General features: G+C 40.5%; 3 protein-coding genes across 9 annotated transcripts in view; 1 reads left to right on the top strand and 2 right to left on the bottom strand.

Moving 5' to 3' along the window:
• SETD3 (SET domain containing 3, actin histidine methyltransferase) overlaps window positions 1-999 on the bottom strand; it is a 63,785-nt gene extending 62,786 nt beyond the window's left edge. The window contains exon 1 of one of the 3 annotated variants that reach the window (XM_055716823.1): window positions 852-999. The gene's annotated coding sequence lies outside the window, so the exon portion shown is untranslated. The remainder of the gene's footprint in view (window positions 1-851) is intronic. The other 2 variants (XM_055716820.1, XM_055716821.1) reach the window with 2 other exon arrangements.
• On the top strand, window positions 3-19,700 carry CCNK (cyclin K). Of its 4 annotated transcripts, none has more exons than XM_027804931.2 (11): window positions 3-151; window positions 3,365-3,617; window positions 4,615-4,696; window positions 5,301-5,432; window positions 6,242-6,347; window positions 6,487-6,544; window positions 8,880-9,049; window positions 10,638-10,921; window positions 15,011-15,044; window positions 16,115-16,189; window positions 18,370-19,700. In XM_027804931.2, the coding sequence occupies exons 2-11, from the start codon at window positions 3,421-3,423 to the stop codon at window positions 18,990-18,992; spliced, it is 1,761 nt and encodes a 586-aa protein (XP_027660732.1). In that variant the 5' UTR covers window positions 3-151; window positions 3,365-3,420; the 3' UTR covers window positions 18,993-19,700. The 4 variants fall into 4 exon arrangements, with proteins under 4 accessions (XP_027660732.1, XP_055572799.1, XP_055572800.1 ...); XM_055716824.1 differs by lacking the exon at window positions 3-151 and adding an exon at window positions 1,355-1,501; XM_005438855.4 differs by lacking the exon at window positions 3-151 and adding an exon at window positions 2,571-2,938.
• Window positions 19,431-23,732, bottom strand: part of CCDC85C (coiled-coil domain containing 85C) — a 115,788-nt gene continuing 111,486 nt past the window's right edge. For both annotated transcript variants that reach the window (XM_055716827.1, XM_055716826.1), the window contains exon 6: window positions 19,431-23,567. In XM_055716827.1, coding sequence (XP_055572802.1) covers window positions 23,478-23,567 — 90 coding nt within the window. In that variant the 3' untranslated portion in view covers window positions 19,431-23,477. The remainder of the gene's footprint in view (window positions 23,568-23,732) is intronic.

Here is a 23,732-nt window from a genome sequence, read left to right as displayed (position 1 = left end):
TTCCCCTCTGAAGGTTTAACCCCTTTACTGAAGCAGGCTGCAGACCGGGCGAGACAAGGAGAGACACCAGAGCGCTCCTTCCCTGCCAGGGAGTTCTCCGAGGAGCCACGTTCCGGCAGAAAGGCTCCCGAACCAGACCCCAGCGCTGGAGGTACGGGAGGCTCCCTGGGAAGCTGCAGGAGTAGGAGTAGGGAGTATTCAAAATGTGTCACATATAAAAAAAGGAATTACATCACGGGGAAAGCAGTTTTAAGCCATTTGTTTTACTCTGGTTTCTGATCAGCCTCTCGGGGAGGATGGGACACGGGAAACGAGGGTGAAGTCGCTAATGCCACCGCCTCGCTGACTTTAAACCTCGCAGAGCGGGCTGAGGCGAGACCGAGCGACCCGCGGCGGAGCCGGAGGGCGACCCGGCGCCGGCCCCCCCCGGCCCCCCGGTGGGAGGGGGAAGCGCCGCGCCGAGGGCGGCCGGCCGCGCTCCCCCACAGCGGCTCCCCTCGGGGAAGGGGCGGGCGCAGCCCCGCACGCGGAGGGGCGTGACGCGTGGGCGCCCCGCGTGTGGGGTAACGGGCGCCCGGCCCGCCAGGCGAGGGAGGAGGCCGGGGCCGGCGCCGCCGGGGGGTTGGGGGGCGGTGAGGAGGAGGGGGCGGCGAGGCCTGGACCCACGCAGCCTGCCCCGAGGCGGCGGCGGAGTGGGTGTCCGAAAAAAGCGGCACCTCCCGCGGGAAGCGAGGCGGTGGGGCGGGCCGCGGCCCCGCGGAGGGCCGCGAGGAAAGACCCGGGCCCCATAGGGGCGAGGGGATGGGGGGGGGGGGCCTGGCCGAGGGGCGACCGGCTCAGCCCCGCCTTACCTCCCGCGCGGCGGCAGCTCCTGCCTCGCCTGCTGGGAGTGGCGCGGAGCCCAAGCCCCAAGCGCCGGTCGCCGCTGCCCGCGGGTGAGGAGGCGGCGGCCGAGCTCGCCCCAGCCCCGCACTCCCGGCCCGGCCCCGCCCGCGGTCCGGCCCCGCCCCCTCCCGCACCCCGCCGCCGCCATTGGCCGAACGGCGTCCAGCCGGAAGGCCCCACCCCCTCGGAGACTCATGGCAGCCAATCCCCAGCGACCACCCGTTCGCCTTCGCTACCGGCCTTAAAAACGGGCATGGCAGCTCCCCCATTAGTTGCGATTTAACCCGTGCCTACAGGTTTCTATTGGCTTCCAAGGCTTGCAATCTTCTCCTTCCGGCTTTCTGATTGGTCCGTTCCAGGCTACGAGCGCACGTCGCCCGCCTGCTTCTCAGCTCCTGCAGGAGACGGGATTGGCTGGGGGTGGGGGTTGCTGCTTCTCATTGGCCGTTAGGCCGCAGCGGCTCTGTCCTCGCGCGCTGTGCCCTTGCGACGTCGGCGTAATGACGCAGCAAGCGGCCTGGCCGGGTTCGCAGCATGGCGGCGCGCAGGGCGCGGAGGCTGCGCCGTCGTTAGAGGCCCCGCGCTCCGGTGGGGTCTCCTTTCCCACGCGTGGCCTGTGAGTGTGCCGCGGGCGCGGGGGGGCCGCGGGGCGCCAGCAGTGGGGGCTGCGGTCGCCCGCCCTCCCGGGCCTCCCGCTGGGCGAGGGCCGGGGCCTGGGGAAGAGAGGGAGGGAGCGGGCAGGCCGGGGAGGCGAGCGAGCGCCTCCCTGGGCACCGGCCGTCTTGGCTGCGGCGGGCGGCCGGGCCGCGCCTGGCAGGAGTTGGAACGCCCCCCCGTCGCTGTGGGGGCCCTGGGGTCGGGGCTGGACTCTCGGTGGGCTGCATCGCCGGAGGTAGGATGTAAAAACGCCGGGGTCCGGCTCCCGGGATCTTGTCCGTAGTTACGGGATGCACAGAAAGGCAGAAGAAAAACTTTTTATTGTTCTTTGCGGTCGTTACGGTTTGGGTTGGGATGCTCGGGATGCTTCGCTTAGGATGTTCCGGAGCTGATGATTTGTATTCCTGATGTAGTCGGAAGTGCTTTCACTGCTTATAGAAGCAAGTCTCGTCGCTTCGGGCGATTTTAGTGTTTATTGGGCTTTAAAACTCTGGACGCTGTTCAGAGTGTTAGGAAGCAAAACAACTTGTAAGAAGAATCATAAAAGTTGTGAAAAATAACGCTGCTTTGGTTAATGTGATGGGAGTGCGTGGTCGTGGCACGGTGCTCTTTTTGTTGGTTCAGGAAATAGTTTTAAGCTGCCATACACTTACTTGTGACAGCTTGGACTGGTCCGTGACCGGTACCATTACGTGTGAAGGTTCTTCCTAAACCAACGTGGAACAGAGACTGTTTCCTTTATTCTGAAAAAGAGAAACTTCTTGGAATTGGACGAGATGCTGATTGCAGGCATCGTTTTTCTGGCAGTTCATGTGATCTTTTTTCCATTTTCAGAAGGGAAACATCTGGAAAATCAACAGCTTAATTTTAAAAGTTTTAAGTTTGGGTCTTCCGGTGTTTTGCTGGGAGGAAAAATATTGCATCATATATTAATCAGTACTTGTTTATGAAGACCTTTGCAGATGACTGCAGTAATTTGCGCATAGTATCTGTAGTTTATTGAATCACGTAAGAGTAGTTTTGTGCCTGAAATAAAGGCAGCAAGGCAGTCGTCATTCTGCCTTTAAATTGAGACATGGCTGAACATCAGTCATAACTCAAACACCAGAATGTTTCCTGCAGAATTTTGTGGTGTAAATATATATGGAAATGCTGGTAAACACAAGAAAGTATTACACTTTGAGCATAATCAACTGGCTCGTTTTGGGGATGATTTTAGATGCCAGCTTACCCTACGCACAGACTCACGTTAGTTGTCTTGATCTTGGTATGTGAAAGAACACACTAGTTTTGTTACTTTTTTTCTTCAAGTAGTACAAGTACAGACCATTTTACAAAGCTTTTTGGCAAGAGATTTCTGCTATCCTACCACCCATGGATAATTGGTCTCCACCAAGTGGGTAATTAAACAAACATTTAGGCTGCCCTAAAGAATGTGTTTTCCTATTTATGAATAGAAAGTTGACACCCCATCCCCCCCAGCTTTTCCAATTTTGCTGCTACCACCAATGGGTTTTCCTTATCTTGTGGACAAAGCTGGTGAAAGTTGTTCTCCTAAGAAGTAGTAGGTATTGTTGATAATGCATTCTTGACATTTCTTTATTAAACGGGTAATAGCAAAGATAACCTATGTCTCCTTCTTGAATTGAATTTGCAGTATGTGGGGAGGATAAGGGCAAGGTTAAATATTGCTTGTCTTTGAGCATGGAAAAAGTCCCTTCCAGTGGGCAAGGTTAAACACTACTACTCTTTACTCATCTTTGAGTGGGTGTGTGGGAAGTCCCTGCCATTTATAAAGAAATCCTTTTGTATTTTCTTAAAGGTTCTGAAGTGACTATCTGAAGACTTCCTTTTTGAAAACTTAAAAAGCAAGAATAAATGAAGGAGAATAAAGAAAATTCCAGCCCTTCTGTAAACTTGGCAAACCTGGACCATACAAAGCCATGTTGGTACTGGGATAAGAAAGATTTGGCACATACACCATCACAGCTAGAAGGGCTTGATCCAGCTACTGAGGCACGATACCGCAGGGAGGGGGCCAGATTCATATTTGATGTGGGAACGCGTTTAGGGCTGTATCCTTTAAACTCATGTTGTTATGAAATGTCTTTATGAATGGGGATTTTCAGAATGAAATGCACAAGAAATGTCATGTTTAGTTAGCTGTTCAAACGTTTCTTAATCAAAAATCTTTTTGAGTTTTTTTGCCTTTTGATGTAAAGTTTTCCTACACGATTTTTATCCATTCATTGGGTAAACAAGGTTTCAGCTGAATCATTTTGGCAGTAGAGGAGTAAGTGATACAGACTTACCAATTAAGGATAACTTTTGGCAGTTATGAAACTCAGTCTTTTACTACATGAAACTATCTCAAATTTTGAATTTTTCATTCATTTTTCTACATATTTTGCCTTTGAGGCTTCTAACTTCTGCCTCCCCATTCTTGTGTTTTTGGGGTTTGTTTTTCTTTGTTTTGGTTTTGTTTAGGTTGGGTTTTTCAACTTTGTATATATTAGTTCTCACCGCTGTCCCACTCTCTCACAGGCTGCCGCTTAAACTTTTGCTTCCTATATTCCTATGCTTCTTTTAATCTTCTCAAGTCTCTGCTTAATAAAACCTGGTGAAGATGAAATTTTACTCTTCTCTAAGGAGAAGAGCAGGGAGCATGTCCAGATTTTATTTGCATTTGTAGGTGTGAATAGGTAGTAACTTTCTTCCACACCAGCACTTTAATATGAAGTGAAAATTGCTCTGTTCCTTCATGTACTTGCTCCTGGTTTTGACCTTTCCTGAGGCAGGTATGGTTTAACACAAGGACGACCATGCACGGATCCTCCTATAAACATGATTGGGACTTTGCACACTTCCAATAAATGCTTCAGGTATCAACTTCACCTGGGCTGAATCATAGTATTTACGAAGCCTTAAGGGTTTTTGTGGCTTTTTTTCCCTAAAGCTTCTGTTTTACTTGCAGTGTTTACTTGATGCAGCAAAATGTATCTTTTCTTTTGTGCACGTTCGATTTTAAATTTGTTTTATGCTCTGTTTGAAAGTCCTTATTCTACATCACAGACATTACGATACTCTAGCAACCGGAATAATTTATTTCCATCGGTTTTATATGTTTCATTCCTTCAAACAATTCCCAAGATATGTAAGTATTTACAATATTGATGACTTAATACAGTGATTGCACTATGCATGGACCATCAGAAATGATGATATTTTACTTGGGTACTACTGCTGGCCACAACTCTTGAGTGATGAAAAATAAGCATTTTATCTTTTAAATCATTACAACTTAAAATACGCTGTTCTTGCTTGTTTACATATTTCTGTTTATGCTTAGAAATATATTTACATTACATTGCAGTAGTGTCTTGCTGATACTGTTCTTTAGAAAGAGTTACAGCTATAGTGCTGGCACTCCTGTACTGTCTAAAAGAAAAAAAGAAGTGTCAATACCATCTTAAAACTGCTTGACAAACAGTGCTGGACCAGGACAAACTCTGCATTGTGTTTATGACATTGAAATAAAGTTGTATAAAATGGACAGTCCTCCAGATTCTGTATTTTTCCTTTGACAAAGTAAAAGCTGAAATTAACACTATAATAAAATCGGAAATTATTATGCTCATTAAATCTTTCCTGGGAAACTTCTGCAGAACTGTTAATGGAAACTGTCAGTGCTTTTACAGTGTTATACTGTATTGCATATCTACGTGCAGACAACTTTTTGAAAGCACTTTCTTTTTTAGGTGACAGGAGCCTGCTGTCTCTTCCTAGCAGGAAAAGTTGAAGAGACACCTAAGAAATGTAAAGATATAATTAAAACAGCTCGTAGCTTGCTAAATGATGTACAGTTTGGACAGTTTGGAGATGACCCAAAGGTAAAAATAATTCATTTCATCCTACTGAACTCCAGCAGTGAAACACATTCATTGGAGCACTGGCTGATTTTCAGTTACTCTACAGCAAATTATACGTTCAACATGCATTTATGTCTCTTTTGTGTAATGTGATAGGTAACTATGAAAATAATTCTTGATAACGCAAGTAGCTTTGGGAGCCTACTGGGATAATTGTTTGTATAAAAGGTTTACGTTTGATTCCATGTAAATTCTGATGTTATTTTGCGTATTAAGTTTGAGTACTTCCAGTCAGAGTTAGGAATGTCATCAAGCCGTAAATCATATTTGACAGTCTTAATGTTATTTTAGGAAGTAATTAATAGCAAATCTTAAGTAGGAGAACTACATCTCAAAATTACTGAGAAGTTTCCTGTTTAGAGTATTTGACTTTGGAAAACTATGCTTCTCTCAAAATTTGCTTATTATAAGTAGCAGAAGGATGTGAAACTGTGGAGAGAAATGTGGTAAGAGCTTACCTTTTTGTTGTGATTTTGTATGTGTGGCACTTTCAGGCTGTGTCTGGTTTGATTCTTTCCTCCGTGGAGGAATAGGAATTTTAAACACCACATTCCCTCTTGTGACTTTAAATAAATGTGAAGTAGTAGTATCTGGGTTTAAAATAATGTTTTAAGTTACAGAGATTTCTGTTCTCCTGGGAGACAAACCTAACCAAGCAAAAACTGACAGACATGTTTGCCTGGAGATGCTATGTAGTCATACTTTATACCAGCATAAAATATTTGTGAGTAAAAGGAATAATATTGTGGTTACTTTGTAACATTCTCTAGGAAGAAGTGATGGTCCTTGAAAGAATCTTACTACAAACAATAAAGTTTGATTTGCAAGTGGAACATCCATACCAGTTTCTTCTCAAGTATGCCAAACAACTCAAAGGTAAAATATTACAGGGTGAGCAAGTAATGCCTGTTACTAATTTTCAGCACTTAATTTACATTGAGTGCAAGAATATTCTATTCAAAACTGTTTGTCCTTCCTAATTTTATTTCTTAAAACTTTTCTGATTGCTTTTCAGGAGACAAAAATAAAATTCAAAAACTGGTTCAAATGGCATGGACATTTGTCAATGACAGGTAAGGTATTTCTAGGACACCTTTTGACAGTGAAATAATTACTACTGCATACTTCATTCTGGGATTAGATATTTCTTTGGCAGATGGTTGTTAAATGTTTTATTGATTGTGTTCCTCTGTTTTCCTTTTCATCATTACTGTGATAGTTCCACTGAGCAGGGAATCTAGGATGAGTACAGAAGTACGCCATTAAGACCTTTGCAGTTTTAGCGATAATGGTTTAGTGCTGCATTAAAAAAAGTTACTGTTTGAAAGGGCCAAACCCAGTTACAGATCTCCGGGATAGAAGCTGCTTCTTTCCCAATCTGAGAGATGTGGCACATCCTGAGAAAAGAAGTCACTTCCCAATTCCATCATGTTGATCAGTATTTTGGTTTTTTTTAAAGCAATATTTTGGTAATAGTAAACTAGCCATTAAATTCAGTGTGAAATACATTTTTTTAGGACTAGATTTACAATTTCTTGAATAATGGATTTGCAGTACAAGGGTCACATCAATTAATAGGAGTGTGTGTAGAAGCACTTTTCATGTATAATGTGATACTGGGAAAAAAACTAAAACAAAACAACTCAATACACTTTGGTGGTCTTAAGAAGGATTCTACAGAGCTGGGCAGGTTAATTCACCAAGGACAGTTAAATGTAGTTTTTAATTTCCATAGCAAACCCTTAGGAACATATGTAAGTGGCCTGAACTACTCAGAAATGCTGAATAGATTGCTTTCAGTCGTACCTACAGCAGTAGAACACAATTAAAGGAGGTGCATTTTTATTCCTATGCCTAATTTGAAGTAGCCCAGTGTGGATCAGAATTCTGTAGATGTCACCAAAACTCTCCAAATTAACTTGAGCAAAATGTTGTTTAACATATTTACATGTCAAGAGATGTTTACTTCAGCTGCTGTCAGTCTTGGAGGTGATGATCTTACAGGTGAAGCAAAAATATGGCTTGACAGTAACTGTTAAGGTTGTCATGGAAAACTTCTGTTATGTATCCATCAAACTTTGGGCACTATTGGGAATTAGGTGGTGTTTGACAATTCAAGAAATTTCATAATTAAAGAAAATGCACGTCAGGAAAACATTAGTATGAAGTTGGAGCAGTTGTTTTGGGTAATACCTCTTTTCTTGAGAGGCTGTCATGTGCTTACTTAATAAGCACTATATTAGAATTGTACTTGTTTTCTAGGATCCTGGGGAAATAATTCTGTACTTTGCACTGCAGGCGCTTAGAACAGGGGCTTTTGTCTTAACACAGCCACAGTACACCCCGCAAGTAAATGTCATGAAAGTAATAATAAGAAATCATCTTTTTAAGAGCTAGTTCTTGTGTCTTTTTGTACTGTTTACTGCTGACCTGATTCTGCCAGTGTTCAAGTATCCCGTTGGCCTTCAGTTACATGTAGCCCACTGGAGAGAAAATGGATTTAAACCACTGTCTAGGCTACTGTTGTGATGAATTTAAGGATATAATAATGAATTAATCAGTGAATTTGCAGAAACTTAGCTGACTAGCAGAATCTAAAAATTTCTAAGCAGATCCTATGCTACAGAATCTATGGCAGAAAAAGAAAGAAAAAAGGGAAAAGAAAAAAAGGAAAAAAAATTAATTTAAAATTAGTATCAGGAAACAGTAACTTTGATTATGACAGGAACTTTGTTAATACCAATAATAGCAGTTATTTTAGCACTAGCTTTAACAAAGGCTATTCAAAAGAGAACCTTTTACAGTTTTTACAGCTATACCTAAAACTTGCATCGTGCTTGACAAATTGCTTTACAAATTCATGCTGGCTGTTCTGTGGGGGTTTTTTTAGTACTTGTTTACATTTTATTGAAAAACATTTGGAAACTCTGAAATCCTAATGTGGGCATCAACCCCTAACTAATGTAATGCAGTGACAGCACGTTTCTGTTCCGTAGCAACAAACATGAACACTATATTTAGTCTCACACTACAGGTGAGACTACAGTGGAATATAGTGGGCCATACTTGGAATATGCTGTCTTTTCCTTCTTCCTCCACACCTATATAGTGTGAGGTTTTCTATTTTGAAACTCCAAACTTAATATTCTTATGTGGTATATAGCTTCTGTAGGTGTATGCCCTTTGTATTATCTGTGTAAAATTACCTTGTTTCACGATAGCAGTAGTGCAGAAACAGTTCAGATTTGTAAACTGTTTTGTTTAACAAAGCTCTTAATTTTAATTATCTCGGATGTTAGTGTGGTGCAGTTTTATGCTCTGTTAATTATAGCTGTCATAGATTAAAGTGTTGTACTTTGACAATCAGAATTACCTTCAGGGTTTGTTTTGTTTTATTTTATGTTCTAGTCTCTGCACTACGCTGTCACTGCAGTGGGAACCTGAGATTATAGCTGTTGCAGTTATGTACTTAGCAGGCCGTTTGTGTAAGTTTGAAATACAGGAGTGGACATCAAAACCAATGTACAGACGATGGTGGGAGCAATTTGTCCAAGATGTTCCTGTTGATGTTCTGGAAGGTATGAAATGCATTTGCCACAAACAGTAGAATTTCCTTTAGCTGTGTGACCTAGGTCATAAGTAAATGCAGATTGCTTTCTATCTAGGTTTTAGTCAAAATAATCATGTGTAGAGTATGTAGCTCAGGTCACCTGTGCTATGCCTTAACTAAGGTTTAAATCAAACTGGCTTAGTCTGGAAGCATATTGTTATCATGATTAGCCTTCTGCTCAATATTTACTTTATGACTTGTCTAGTTTATAACGCAGTTAATTAGCTGCTAAATTATCATGGGGTGTGTTTTCTTTTTTTCAATGATTCCCTTCTCCCCAGTTTAGATAAGCAGCTCTATGAACACTGAAACTAATGGAGCCTGTTTTCCAGTGGTTTTATCATTGATGTTTGACTTCTTTAACCAGATTATGCTAGGCTGGGGTTTTTTTATGGTGTACCACAACTGAAGAACAGATTATGAGGGATGAATTCTGGTGTGTGTGTGAATTCTGATTGGGAGCAAATTACAGAATTTTTTTTTCATCAATACAGATATCTTAATACTGTTCCCATTGTGTGTATGTCTTGCTCATCTTTACCTGCTGCTTGTCCTTCTGAGGGAGAGAACCCTGGGAAGCTCATAAAACAAAGCAGGAACTTCCTTGACTCTTGTGAAGAAAATTGTGTTTATGTGGCCACTAATTTGTCTTCATTACAGTTTTTACTGACTTACCTGGTACAAATGTCAAGCTAAGCATGTTTCTAGTTCCATAAATTGCTTTAGGAACCTTTTAAAAAGTGATGCTTTTAACAGTCTGGCATTGGGTTCTAAGGGATTTTTGCAAGTGAAACATATATGTTGCTGTTCAGGTGGTTTAGTCCTTGTTGCTCTTAGAACTTTTAGGTGAATACCCTACAGTTCTGATGATTTTTAAAGTGCTTACTTCCTATGTTTCTATTATGGTGTTCTTCAGAGTTCCTTCAGTTTCAGATGGATCCTCTGCTGAATCCTTGTCAAAGAGGGCTGTAAATGGGAATCTTTTCGGTTTCTGCTGCTGCATCAGTGAATACTTGTGGAAGGAACTCATTTAGCTTTTCTAGAAAAGTTTGCCTTGAGTGCTGCTCTTGCACCTGGTTATGTTGGGCCTACATGATTTCTTACAGACCTTTAGCTCCTGATGTGTTGGAAAAAGAATTTAGGACTAGTCCTTCACTTAGTTTCCTGAAACTTTTTTGACTGGCCTAACTGGACATGTATGTTTTAACATACAATCTTTCACTCACTTTATTACTGTCCTGTTTTGTAGTTCTATGGTAACTTGTTTCTCCAAGCACGCAATGTTGGCATAGGTTATATTAATACCAAGACACCTTGTTCTTCTTCTGAAAGGTGTGCAAATACATCTATGTATTGTTCAGCATAGGCAGAAGAAACTAAAAAATGCAGTTGAAAAATAATCTGTTTTAAAGAAGTCAAATCTGTGGTCATTATAAGTAATACTTGCAATCACTTTTTCTGAAGTTCATGTCCAGTAAAAATCTCAGTTGATAATTCTGTATCGAATGTACACTTGTACATTATGGAGGTATAATTTTTTTTTTTTTTCCCCAAAGACATCTGTCATCAGATCCTGGATCTATACTCACAGGGGAAACAGCAAATGCCTCACCATACTCCTCACCAGTTGCAGCAGCCACCATCTCTTCAATCTACACCCCAGGCACCTACGGTACAGCAATCCCAGCAATCCCAGAGTTCAGAGCAATCACAGACTCAGCAGCAAAAAGAGTCGCAACAGTCAGCACAACAGCAGCAGCAGCAACAGCAAACACAAGCACAGCAATCTAAAAAACCCTCTCCCCAGTCAAGTCCTCCTAGACAGATTAAAAGACCAGCAGTAAGTTTAACTTTAACTTGCATTTTATCAGTTCAAGCTGATCTGATGTCCATTTGGTTTAAAGGCTGCAGTGTGCAGAAGACTTGTGTGTGTTTTAAGAATGAGCTTGGTAATTAATTCTGTGTGGTAGACTTCTCTCGGTTTTATGGCAAGTGTGTTGGTGTAGAATAGCCATTATAGTTGTGGCATACCATATCCTTATTCCACATGGGGCAAAACCAGTGGAGAGACACTGAAGTTAGTATAAGCTAATAAGGTTCTAAGTGTTTGTGGTTCTGTGCTATCAAATTTTGTTGTTTTCGCTGTATAGCAGGCTTGATTTAGGGACACAGTGCTGATGAAGACATTATTTGACTCTCTGGTCTTTGATTACAAATATAAGGGAATGGTGACGTTTGAAAGTATGTAAAAATTCTTAGAAAAAGTCTTTCAAAATAATCTACTAACAGTAGAAGCCTATAAATGCATCATACATTAAAGTCTCACTTCGTATGTATTATCACCTCATCTTTGAAAATAAGAAGGTACATTAGCAGTTGGATAATATCACAAGTACTCTCAGTACTTTTCCACAGTCATCAAGTTCAAATGAAGCTTTCAGACCTTAATCTGCACTTTTTGTGGTTTTTTTTTTCACTTCTAAGTTATAAAAAAAAAAAAAAAGTGTTAAAAGTGTGGCCCAAATCTTCTTGCATGTATTTAGTAAGAGGACTGTTTTCAAAAGTAAAATCTTTGGAACAAGTCCATTTAGGAAGTAAATTCTGTACAGCTTTTACAGCTTATGCTCTAACTTGTAATTAATGCATGCCCAAACTAGAGAACAGACATCAAGGTGGAAAAAAAAACAACCCACCCAACCCCAAGAAAACAAAAACCCAGGAAGAAGCAACAGATGATAGTATGAAACTGAATTGGAATAGTGCAGCATCTTCATGATAGCAGCTTCCTAGAAAAGAGAGAGATGTAACTCTGTAAAACCTTGGTCTTGTCATTGCAAGATACGGCCTACTGCTAGAGGAAAAAAATCTCCCCTGAAACGTATAGTTTTTGCACTGAACTTTTTTGAGTTGTTCTGGATAAAAAGCTGATAAAATGAGTTTGTTAGCTTGAAAATTGGGAGAGCTCTTTTTAGGTAGTATGTATTTCTTTTCATACTTTTTCTACCATCAGCACAAATTCTGCTTGACTAGTCAGATCTGTAGGGTAGGGAACTGTTTCCCTATTTTTATTCAATAGAAATGCCTGGGACAGTTTGGCACATCAGAAACTATAAATAACAATTTGGATTTTTCTGTGTGTGTCCATTTAATTGTAAGTTGTTGTAAATGCTTGTTCTTTCATGTAAAGGCTCTACCTCTGCAGTACTACTGATTTCAGCCCATCCCATGTGTTAATGAAGTACCTCATTTTATATATATATATATATATATATAAATATATTTATATATAACAAAAAAAGTTATACCTTTTGGATGAATACTGTCAGTTGTTCTTTAAAAATTGCCTGTGGTCAAGCCATCAGAGCAACTTACCTTTTCTTGAAATTAAGTTTGAGGTCCATCACCTAATAATTAAGGAATTGAATAGTACAGCTAAGAAGGTAAGTCCTGGTATACTGCAGGCATCCAGAACAAATATAAATCAGAGTGACTCATCAGGAGTTTTGTAGAACAGCACAAACAGCATAGATTTGAGGAAAGCAAATGTGTCAAGCTGAAGTCATTCTTTCTCCAGAAAGCAGTCTAGGAGAACAATATGTATAGTGTTTGAAAGATATACTTGGTGCTTCTAAAATGTTCTACAGCGAGATCTACCATAAACCTTACCTAAAATGTTTGCCACCTTCTATAAATAGGGCTTTGCATGGCTTCCCCTTTGGTTTGTACAGAAGATAAATGCACTTTGTTCCTGGAGGCCAGATTTCCCAGTTACATGAACTTTTATAACTCCATTACCTTCTACTGTGCCAAGATACTTTCAAGCGGCTGAGGGATTGGCCCATGACGTAGAGACCCATACCAGATATCTAAAGCATCTGCACATCCTCTGCATCACTAGTGGTGAACAGCACTTGAACGTACAGTTGACTTCACTAAAAATACACTGGTGAATCATTAAATGTAAATGTAATGTAAAAGTAAATGGTAGATTTAATTTGATTAAACTACAGATTGTTAGTGGGAATGATTTTAACGCATATGAAAACAGCACTGAAAGAATAGTTCCATTGTAGTATGGATTGATCTTACTATGAAAGTATTAAATAACAATAGGTCTACTAATAAATAATGTTGACCCTGGGATGTCATGGCTGGAGCAATACAAACTACAATGCAGTAGAAGGACCATAAAAACCCTCATCTTTCAGCAGCTGCCATTATTAGAGAAGTGATTTAAATTTGTATACGCTTTGGTTTTGCTGCTTCTTGGTATTTTTTTTCCCCCTTTAGCATAAATACAGCTTAAACTGTTGCTTGTTTGACCTATTTGGCTCCAGTTGCTATTTCTGTTCTAATGGTGTACCTCAACAACGTTATTTTCTGAATGTCGCTCCATGTCAACAAACGCACAACAATTGAACTGCTTGCCACTTGAAGTGATCAACTGACTTCATGGAATGAGTGATTTTTTGGAAATGTTGCAATAAGTAGTGGAGACTTGCTTCTGTTTGGAAGTGTGGGGAGATCTAATGTTTGCATGCAGTTTTACAGGCAAGGAATTTAGTGCTAGAAAATAGAGAAGAGACCACCCAAGTAAAATGAAGGCAGCAGATGAGTCTGTGAGAGTTACCAAGAAAAGTATGTATGTTTGGAATGGGAAGATAAAGATTGTCCTTAAAAAGCAGGAAAGCAGCCAGAAGGTGGCTGGAGATGAATTGAAGTGGGTATCAAAAGAATGTAAGAATGGGGTAGCCTCATGCAGGCCTTGGGTACCTTTGTATTGACAGCAAAAATCTTGAGAATACCCATCAGAATTAAGGAAAATACATTGTTCAAGTTGGAGTGAAATGTATGTCCATTCTTGTGTGGAAAGTGAAGTGATAGGAACTGAGCAACAGTTTGTGAGGATAAAGCCATTAGAGGCAAATAGTCCCTTAAAAACAAACTCTTTCATTCAAAAGACAGAGAAGCTGTACAGTGTACAGAAGTGCACAGTACCCCTCTGACTTTTATCATTAATTTTAAATACATTTGTAACTAAGCTTTTTGTACTTAAAATTTCAGTTAGGTTTTCTGCTTTTCTCAGAGACCATCCACTAGCAACCTCAGTTGGACTAAGTAAACTGGAAAGATTTTTCTTACTCCCTTGTCTGTGATTGTTAAAACCCCCACCAAACACCACAAAACAACAACAATAAAAAAAACCCAACAACCAAAAACTGGTGATTGGAAGAGTGGTGTGAGGTTTTGTGGTTTTGCTTTGTGTGCATGAATTTATTTTTTTTCTGGCGTAACATTTGGCTTTTATACAGTGCTTTCCATCTGAAGGCTTCTGAAATGTTTTACACTGAGCAACACTTTCACTGCCCTCCTGTCCTGGTAAATAAAGCATAAAGGACTGAAGTGATTTTGGCAAAGGTTGAATGACAGGACAAAGCAGAATTAGGAACAGAGGCCAAGTCTCTTGCTTTCAGTTCAGTGAGCAGTGTACTGGACCATGACGTATGTGCAGTGGATGATAAATAAATTAAACAAGATGTAGTACTCAACAGTGAGAACAGCAGGAAATGCTGGATCTAAAATAGCTGCTATTTTTTCAGTCCTTTCATTCTGCCAGTTAAGCTGGGCTTTCCCAATGTGATTTGACTTTGTTCAGTGTTTGTGTTGCATCTGTCTAAAGAGATGGGACATTTGTAGCCTCCTAATAAAAATATAGGAACTAGGAATGAATAAACGGTTTATTCTGCCTCCTTTTAGGGGAGGGAGGAGGAAACTAGTTCCGAGTTGGAAACTGGTTTTGATTTAGTCAGATCTGTACAAAAGCTCTTCAGCAGGCTGTAAGTTGTTTCCCATGTGTCTCGCTTGTTACCATTTTAAAATGCTTTGTATTTCACAATGGTCTTAATTCTCCTTTCTTTTTTTTAAACAGGCTGTATCTCCAAAAGAAGAAACGAAGACAACAGGTAAATGTTAATATCATACTGCTTTCATTTTACTGTTTTGAGCAAAAAAAGTAATCTGCTGACGTGCACTTAGCTTGTTTGCTTACAGGCTTGGCGGTTGTAACCTATTTTGATCCTAATAATGTGTCTCTAAATATATACTGTAACTATTTTTAAAATGTTTTGAACTGCAAAACTTGAGAAAATGGAGTACAACTGTGCTCTAAGAGTCCCTTAAATACAGTCTGTTCAGTAGAAGTCAACTACTAAACAACTACTCAACTCTCAGTGTGTAAGTCCGTGCGTCATTTGGAGTAGTTCTTCAGCAAGCTGTGGGACCTTGCAGTGACTGAAGGTACTATGTCATGAAAAGCTGCACTAACATTAAGTCTGTTGGTGAACATTTGTAGTCAGTTGTTGGCATGGCTGTGAGTGAAGGGCGTTTTGTGTAAATATATAGGCTGCCTTAAGAAATGCTACACTGCACTGATCACATCTAGTTCTTTTCATTTGGTTGGTTGGTTGTTTTTTGGTTTGTTTGGGGTTTTTTTCCCTTCATTTTGCTCTTTTGGAACAATGTATTTTAAGATAGCAAGGATGTGATTCTGCAACCTTTCCCAAGTAAGTCTGGCACTTCTCACTCTGGCTCTGCCAGATAGATTCCAGAGAGCCGTCTCTTCTCCCTCCTCTCTCCTGTGCAGTTGCCATTCTGTTTGATTTCTGGACACACATTCCCCTAGCAGAGCATAGTTCAACTTGTTTTAACTATCTACGTTAGAATTTTGTGTTAGAAAATGTACATGTGCTCATCTACACTTACATACTGTTACCAGGACAATTGTATCTAGTTAAAAAATACATAGCTTGAACTTCTAGCCTTGTGTTCTTTTGGAAGACTTGTGATATTTGATGTCACTTTATACAAAGATTTGATTTTAGTTTTCTTTATTAAACATATCTAGTATATAGGATTTCCACTGTACTTTTGCATAGTGTAATATGATATGATAATGATTAGCATGAGACCAGAGTTGGAATTTCGAAAATATTGCAGAGCAATAGCCAATTAGGAACTTGTAAATGTGTTTTAGAACCACCACCACCATCTAAAATTCCTAAAATTGAAACATCACATCCACCAATACCTCCTGCACATCCACCTCCAGGTAAGCTTCTATTTTCTTAAGCACACTTACTCTTGCTGTTAATTGCCTTGCTTTACTTGCAGATGTTGGTAATGGTCTGGGGGCAGGGGTTGTTGCCTTGAGTAATCAACTTGGCAGGTAAAAGTGTTAGGTAGATAAGCTCTAGAGGGAATTTCATCTTGGTAGCACAGGCTTTTCCAGACAGAAGCAAAAAAGTTACGATGGAAACAAGACTCCCTAGGTGGACAAAGGCAAAACCAAGTTGTGACTGTTAAAGGCCCAGAAGATTAAAACTGTCACCAGCAGGCAAAAAGGGACTTATGTTCTCAAAAGGATGGCAGATGTCATATTGTATTACTAGAGCAGCTTCCAGCTGTCTTACAGAAGTCCTTCATGTTGCACCTTTAGTATAGAAACTCTACAGGTGTGTAACTTCTGAACAGTTAGGGCGATACTTTCTTTGCTGTGTCCCAGAAGAGGACTTTCAACACTGCACACATGCCTTATGTTTGCAAAATAAAACTGTACTGTTGTAAAAATGTGCTTCCAGCGCCTTGGTGCATTAGCTGTCCTTCCAGTGACCCTTAAATACGACATAAATGTTTTATAGAGCATGGTCTATAATGTAACTGTAACATGACAGCTTCTAACAGGGAGCTACAAGGGAGAAAAACAGTGCTCTGAAATATAGTAGGGCTGGTTTTCCCATTTGTTAAAATAATTTAAGAATGAAGGGGTTCTTCTAAATACCATGTTCGTTATTCCTCCAGTTGTTAAATCTTGAATGCACTTCTTGCATCCAGAATGATTCTGAAAATGAGTAAATGGGGAAGTAATTGCCTCCTATAATTGAAGAGCTGGAAGTCATTGAAATCATGGGTACCACAGCCAGCATACCACCTTGCATGATCTAATTAAGTAGCTGTCTTAGGGGACAATTTTGCTGTTAAAATTATGACTGCATAGGTAAGGCAATTCCTGTTTAGGCAGGTAAAAATTTGTTCCCCTTGTTTTCTAAAATTTTCTTCTTAACGTTTGTTTATACAAGCAATCATTGGATAAGTACTGAAAATTTGCAAGAACAGTCTTTAGAGACCAACTTTTCCCTCAGAGCCCCAAAGACAAAAATCAGATGAAAACGAAGAATGTTTATTGACCAGATGAATAGAAGTACTAGAAGGTGGATTTATCTCAAATTCTGTTCAGCACTGTCAGTTTGGTTGTTGCGTGTCACTGGAAATGAGTGCCCTCTATCTGCTTCTAAATAACTTTAAGAACAATGCACAATGTTTTAGATGTTTATATATACAAGCAAGATGGATGTCAAGATGCCCCAAACATTTTTGTTGGGCATTTTAATACTGACTGTATGACCATACAGAGATGTTGCCATTAGGTCAGTCTTCTTATTGTGGTATTCCTTAATTTATAATGTCTACGTAAGAGGGGAAAAAAAAAAATCAGATTCTTATTTAAAGAGGGGACAGTTTAAAGCACGTTCTTCCCAGAAATGGCTAAGTATAATATTCTGTAAAACTCTGGCCTTTCATTTAACTTCCCCAGACTGCCAGGTACTGAGTTCCCTGAAACTAATTGGTGGAGCAAAGCTTATCAGATTTCATGTCTCAAGCAATCTATCATACTTTCTTATTTACCCTCTGGTTTTCTTTTTTCTTTCTTTTGGTAAAGAGGTTTAGAACTGACTGTTCAGGATTTGACACTTTGGCTTGTATTCTCAAATAGTATTTCCCAACACGGGAGGCAGATGAAAGGCAGAGGGTAATCCCAGCCGCCTCCTGGATTATGAAAGAGGTAGAAAGGAGGCCTGGACTAAAGAATATATTGAAGCACTGGTCAAGAGGGTTTTGGTATCTTGGGTCCCATGACTTTTTAAATCTGCTAGTTGTGATTCTGTCCATCCGGTCTGTTAATTTCTGCAGTTTGTAGAACAATACTTAGATTATAAGAAAACAGTAATAAGAAAGGAAGATGTATTTGACTTTTAGAGTGGGAAAAGCTGACCTCGGAGCTTTGTTATTACCTAGTGACATGAGAAAGTCTGACTGGATACCATATGGCATATAGAGACTTAGAGAATTGAGTCCTCTTTTGATATGTTAACTGGAGGAAAAATTTAAAGTATTCAGAAGCTGTTACTGCCACTGTCCTTCAAAAAAAATAAATGCCATTTTCTTTTCCAGAGCGCAAGCCTCCTTTGACAACTGCCGTTTCAATGGGAGAAGCAGAGCAATCTACTACTGTGGACTCAGTAGATATGCCAAAGGTCCAGATTCCTCCCCCTGCTCATCCTGCCCCAGTACATCAACCTCCACCCCTGCCACATCGTCCCCCGCCCCCACCCCCCACCAGTTATATTACAGGGATGTCTACTACAAATTCTTACATGTCAGGGGAAGGTTATCAAAGTCTTCAGTCAATGATGAAAACAGAAGGACCAACTTACGGAGCTTTACCACCGGCCTACGGACCACCAACTCATCTACCATATCATCCTCATGTCTATCCTCCCAACCCTCCACCACCAGTTCCACCTCCACCCCCTACTTCATTTCCTCCACCCAATATTCCACCTCCTACTCCTGGATATCCTCCTCCACCTACATACAACCCTAATTTCCCACCTCCGAGATTGCCTCCAACTCACGCAGTACCACCTCATCCGCCTCCAGGGCTGGGAATGCCACCAGCTAGTTACCCCCCACCTACTGTTCCCCCAGGTGGACAGCCACCTGTACCACCTCCAATTCCACCACCTGGTATGCCACCTGTAGCAGGACTTGGACGTGCTACGTGGATGAGATAGCATGAGGTAATTTGCACGATATCCCTTTATGTTGACTAGGCAGGAGTAGCTGGCCAAAACCTACATTGTAAAGATGAAGAGGAGGGTAATTTGTATAATTTAGATGAAGAAATGAGAAGGTGAAATGAAAATTTAGCTTATCTGTTTGCAGTATTGTTTATGGTGAGTTATAGGCTTCTAGATTTTAATCAGCTTTGCAGTATCTATTCTAACGTTATACATTTGACTTAAGTTTTATTAATTGTCTTGAGTTATTCCAGCACTGGATTACTTTGTACTAGCAAACCCAGCCATATTGGCTCAATTATGTCAGTAAGAAGAAAATTCCCTTCTAGAAAGCAGTGCCTATTTTTGAGTATCAAAATAGCCAGATATCATGAAATTTGATCTACAATAAGAAATTTGATTTTGAATAATAATTAAAACAACACTATGTCAAGCATAAAAGCTACTTTATTTAAGAGAGATTCTGAACGCTAGCTGACTGGAATAATACTGAGGTGTTTGCCTTGCTGATATTTTTGGTTTGGAATGTACTGGTATCTTTAGAGTATTGTATGTTTACACCTGTTTGCAAATTGCTGTACATAATATATATATTTTCTAAGTGTGAAAGTCTGAATGTAACAACCTACTGTGATGTACATCCTGGTTATAAATGGGACTACTTCATTCACATCTACCCAAATAAAATTGGTTCTGAATTTAGTGGGCTTCCAGGTTTTTCTTACTCGTTCAGAATTTGTAACTATGGTACTTACTGCAAGATATTTCAGCACTGATCTCCCAAATCTTACTCATCAGTTTTATTTAAAAAGAAGGTATTTTATTTTTTTCAACTAGAAGTATACACTATCACAATCAATCTCTTACTTCATTTTTACTAAAATATTTCAAATGAATGTTTTACACACATTATCAAAAAAATCTGTACTATTACTTTCCCTCCCCCAAAAAGCCAGAGTGGTTCAATAATAGGTAAAAACGCGTGCTAAGTTCTAAAGAATTTTGCTATATACACAACAGCAGGTGCTAACTTTTCCAGTTCTTTGTAAATCATATACAGAAAATATAGCAGGGCTGTAAGATCACAGGTTTAACAGAAATCAAACTTTAAACTGATTTCTAAAGCAGCACAAATAGACTTTTCCCCACATTATGAAAAATATACAATTTTATCACTTTACAGTCATGCACTTTGAAAAAGATCAGTAGTACTCTTCCCCCACAGTTTCTAAAAAGATAAAAGGTCACTTTAACACTGATTTCTTCTCATATCTAATATTTGGATAAAAATGTGCCATTCTCAGACAAGGTTGTGCTCAGCAGTCTTACCACTGTTGGTGTGAAGAGCCAACTGAAGCTGGTTATACCGCAGCATTCCAGAAACTGTTACGGGAACGCCGCTCACTTCAGTCACTCCCAACAAAAGTCAAGGATGTGATTTTACTTCCCTTAGCAAGCAAAGTCCATTTGTAAACAGTGGATGCTTTCTTTGCCAGAGGATTGCAGAGCCCAGGGCTTTAATCTTGAGGAAATTAACGCGCCCCAAATATATCAATTCAATGGCTGCTATTTCAAGGGATGCTCCCCTTCCACTGTACAAAGCTCCTCAGGTAGTTTTCACTGAAGGCTCAGCACATAGGTAAGTGAATTTAAGTAAGCATATAAAACATCTTTTTAGACAACTGAAAATGGAGCACCCAAGTAATCCTGTAAAGCCATTGAGCGTCGTTTCACCCCAGGAAGTCACTTCATAGTTCAATTGGAGCTAAGCATGAAGAGTAGCAAGCCTAAACCCCCCCGGACAGTAACACCCCAACATACAGCACTGTCATGTTCTTATGCAAAATTGATGTTGCACATATTACACTGAAGATTAATGTTGCCAAATAGGATCTTAAAAAAAAAAAAAAAGGAAAAAAAAAAAAGGGGGTGGGGTGGGGTGGGTGGGATATACCCTAACACTGTAAAGATTGTTCAGCTGAACTACTGGCTACCCTGTAAAACTGGCTCTATAGGAGCTGCAGCACTAATGGACCTCAACTGCAGCATCTTTCCCCAGTAGGTGAGATCTGCAGGTGGAACAAAAGAAGCTTTGCTTGAAATCATTGAATAGATTATGAGAGAGATTCGATAGCAGGGAGTATTTGAATGAGAATTACATAGCTGGTGTGACTAGTAATCTGATTAGTATAGCTCTTGTCTTGTTGAGAGGACCTGCTAGTCTAATATACTCCTAAAATAGCAAGCATATCATCAACACAATTAACTCTCTACAACTGCTGGCAACATTTGCATTGCGTTAGTTAAAATTCACTGACGTAAATTAACCTTGTTCCCAATATGCTTAAATTCTCTGCTTAATCCAGCGATTAGATGCCACCAAAATTAAAATGGGCTTTCAAGCAGATAGATTAAAGTAAACCTCGGTTCAACATTACATGTTAAGGAAGAATGGTGCCTCTGCTTTACATCACCCTTTCTGGTACGAAAATCTCAAGGTATAAATTGTACAGGAGGAAGACAAGTGATCAACGGTGACTAGAAACTGCAGGTCAAAACAAAAAGTGAAGAGGAAGAAATCCAGATTCCTCTAACGATGCCATATTTTAAAGGTGACAGACTAGAATGGATTTTTCCAGGCTCCACAGGGTTAGGTATTAGCTAGCTCAGTGTCCACTGCCTCCAGCAGCAGAAAGAAACAAACCATGGGTGAATGTGTGAGTGAGAGTATGCACCTGTGTTTTGGGAGGGGATCTTGTTTGTTTTTTCAGAATAACCGTCTCATCTGGAGTGTTACATTGTTCCTTCTGCAGGCAACAAGGAAGTCGTGCTTACTCTGACTGGTTACTATGTATTTTGTTTGTATTCCTCCTCTATTTTTTTTTTTTTTTGCTGGTTACAGATTTTGGCTCTGACACTGCAAATTCTTCACCCGGGCAGCTGGTTTATTGTATACCATGGGACCAATTACCTTTCATAACTTGCAGCATGGGCTCCCTGGTATTTTATCAGTGCTCCTTGTTAATATAATACCACAAGTCAAGAGCTCAACCTGTCCAGCTAATTCAGCTGTCTGTAGCTGTGACTGACTCTTACGGAGAATAAAAAGAAAGTGATGGTGTATGAGGTCATTAAATCTTCAAACTAATCACTAGAATCGATGCAACTTTTGAAGAGGAGGCTTTGATCTTTTCACATGCCTGTCTCTAAAATTATTTTACACCAATGAGATAATAACCAAGTCCTGCTTCCTTGGACTACTGGGAAAGAACATCTACCAAAATACAGGGACAGCTGCTGTGACATCTTGGAAAAGAAGGGGGTCAAATTCTTACCACTATACAAGCAGCTACTCCACAATAGCAGAATATAAGTCCCATTGTTTTATATACAACCATTTGAAGAAGAAAAAACCCACTCGTTTTGGTTCATTAACAAAAATAAAGCTTGAATGGCAGGAAGTAGTCTCACCTGACAGCCCGTGTTTATGTTTTTATTCAGCTCTGCAAGGTGGTGGTTTGATTACCTTACACAGGAACCAGTATAGGTGAGGGATCCAGCAAGAACATTAAAAAAAAAATACCCAAATCTTCCTTATGTGAAAGATGAGCTGCTCTCCAAGATCCTGTGAAAGCCATAAGCACTGTTAGGATGGCAGTTTCTGCTGAATTAGTTTGTAATAAAAGCTTTACAGGAAAAGTGTTGCCATTATTTGTAGGCAATACTGGCGTGTGGCTACGTGACTGCATTCACATTAGGACTGCAGAAATCTTGTGTCATTTGTTCATGAAAAACAGTTCATTAACAGCTGATACGGAGTCTCAAGCCTTTCCGTACGCCTGTGTGAGGAGCACCGCTGTACAACGGTACAAGTGGTTTTAGCTTGCCACTCAAAATTTTACACAGCGCCTCGTGAAAACAGTTGCATGTCATTCTTCAAAATAAGGACCTCCAAAATGAGTGTGAGCAGCTCAGGAGCTTGGCAGGCAGTTAGGCCAATGAATTCAAGTTGGGTTTTCCTTGGAAGGTGCTGCCTGGAGCCACTAACCCAGCTGTAAATCACTGAGAAGCAGGTGGACAGGAGTGATAAAAACTGTGACTTCTCTGCAAGTGACTTCTCTTCTTGTTCCTCTTAGAAATTCTCTTGAGTTGGTTAATTCTACAAACAGACCATTACAACAAAGCAGGTTTGAACTACAATACAAATGATGCAAGTCTGGCATTATTGGATGGTTACCCACTGAACAGTAGTTCCAGAGCACCACAGCCTGGAAATCAGGCCTTTAGCTGCCGTATTTACACTATTGTTACAAAAAAAGCAGGGGAAAATAAAAAATAAAAAAAAAAGAAGGAAAAAAAAAAGGGAAACCCTGAAAAAACCTCAACCCCAACCACCCAAGAACAGGCAGTTAGAAATGCTGAGCTCTGCCTCTTTAGTCTTCACAGAATCGACCCCTTCCAGTCTTCGGGACGGTGTTCCTACAAGGGACCCTTGAACTGGTTTCCTGACAGATGTTGCCTGATGGAGGGTTTGGAGCTCGCAGCATCACCTAGCTTTCGCCAGACAACCTGTAAGAAAAAAAAATAAATAAAGTGACGGGGGAGAGAAAGGCAGGAATTAAACCAACCCCAAAGCCTCTGACGAGGTGCAGTGCTTTCACAATAGCATGCTGCCTGAAAGCAGAATGAGCCGCTCCCTAGCGCTGGGCTGTAATTCTGAGCAGAGCCACTGGA

Source organism: Falco cherrug, chromosome 7 (genome assembly GCF_023634085.1).
Source record: "Falco cherrug isolate bFalChe1 chromosome 7, bFalChe1.pri, whole genome shotgun sequence".
Classification (NCBI taxonomy): domain Eukaryota; kingdom Metazoa; phylum Chordata; class Aves; order Falconiformes; family Falconidae; genus Falco; species Falco cherrug.
Note: the sequence above shows the minus strand (reverse complement) of the source record. Positions and strands in the feature narration are given on the sequence as shown.

Excerpts from the sequence above, each read along its gene's own strand:
- CCNK (XM_027804931.2), top strand. The coding sequence starts at position 3,421 with ATGAAGGAGAATAAAGAAAATTCCAGCCCTTCTGTAAACTTGGCAAAC. Across the intron at positions 5,433-6,241 it reads AGTTTGGAGATGACCCAAAG|GAAGAAGTGATGGTCCTTGA; the intron begins GTAAAAATAATT and ends AACATTCTCTAG. Across the intron at positions 6,348-6,486 it reads GTATGCCAAACAACTCAAAG|GAGACAAAAATAAAATTCAA; the intron begins GTAAAATATTAC and ends ATTGCTTTTCAG.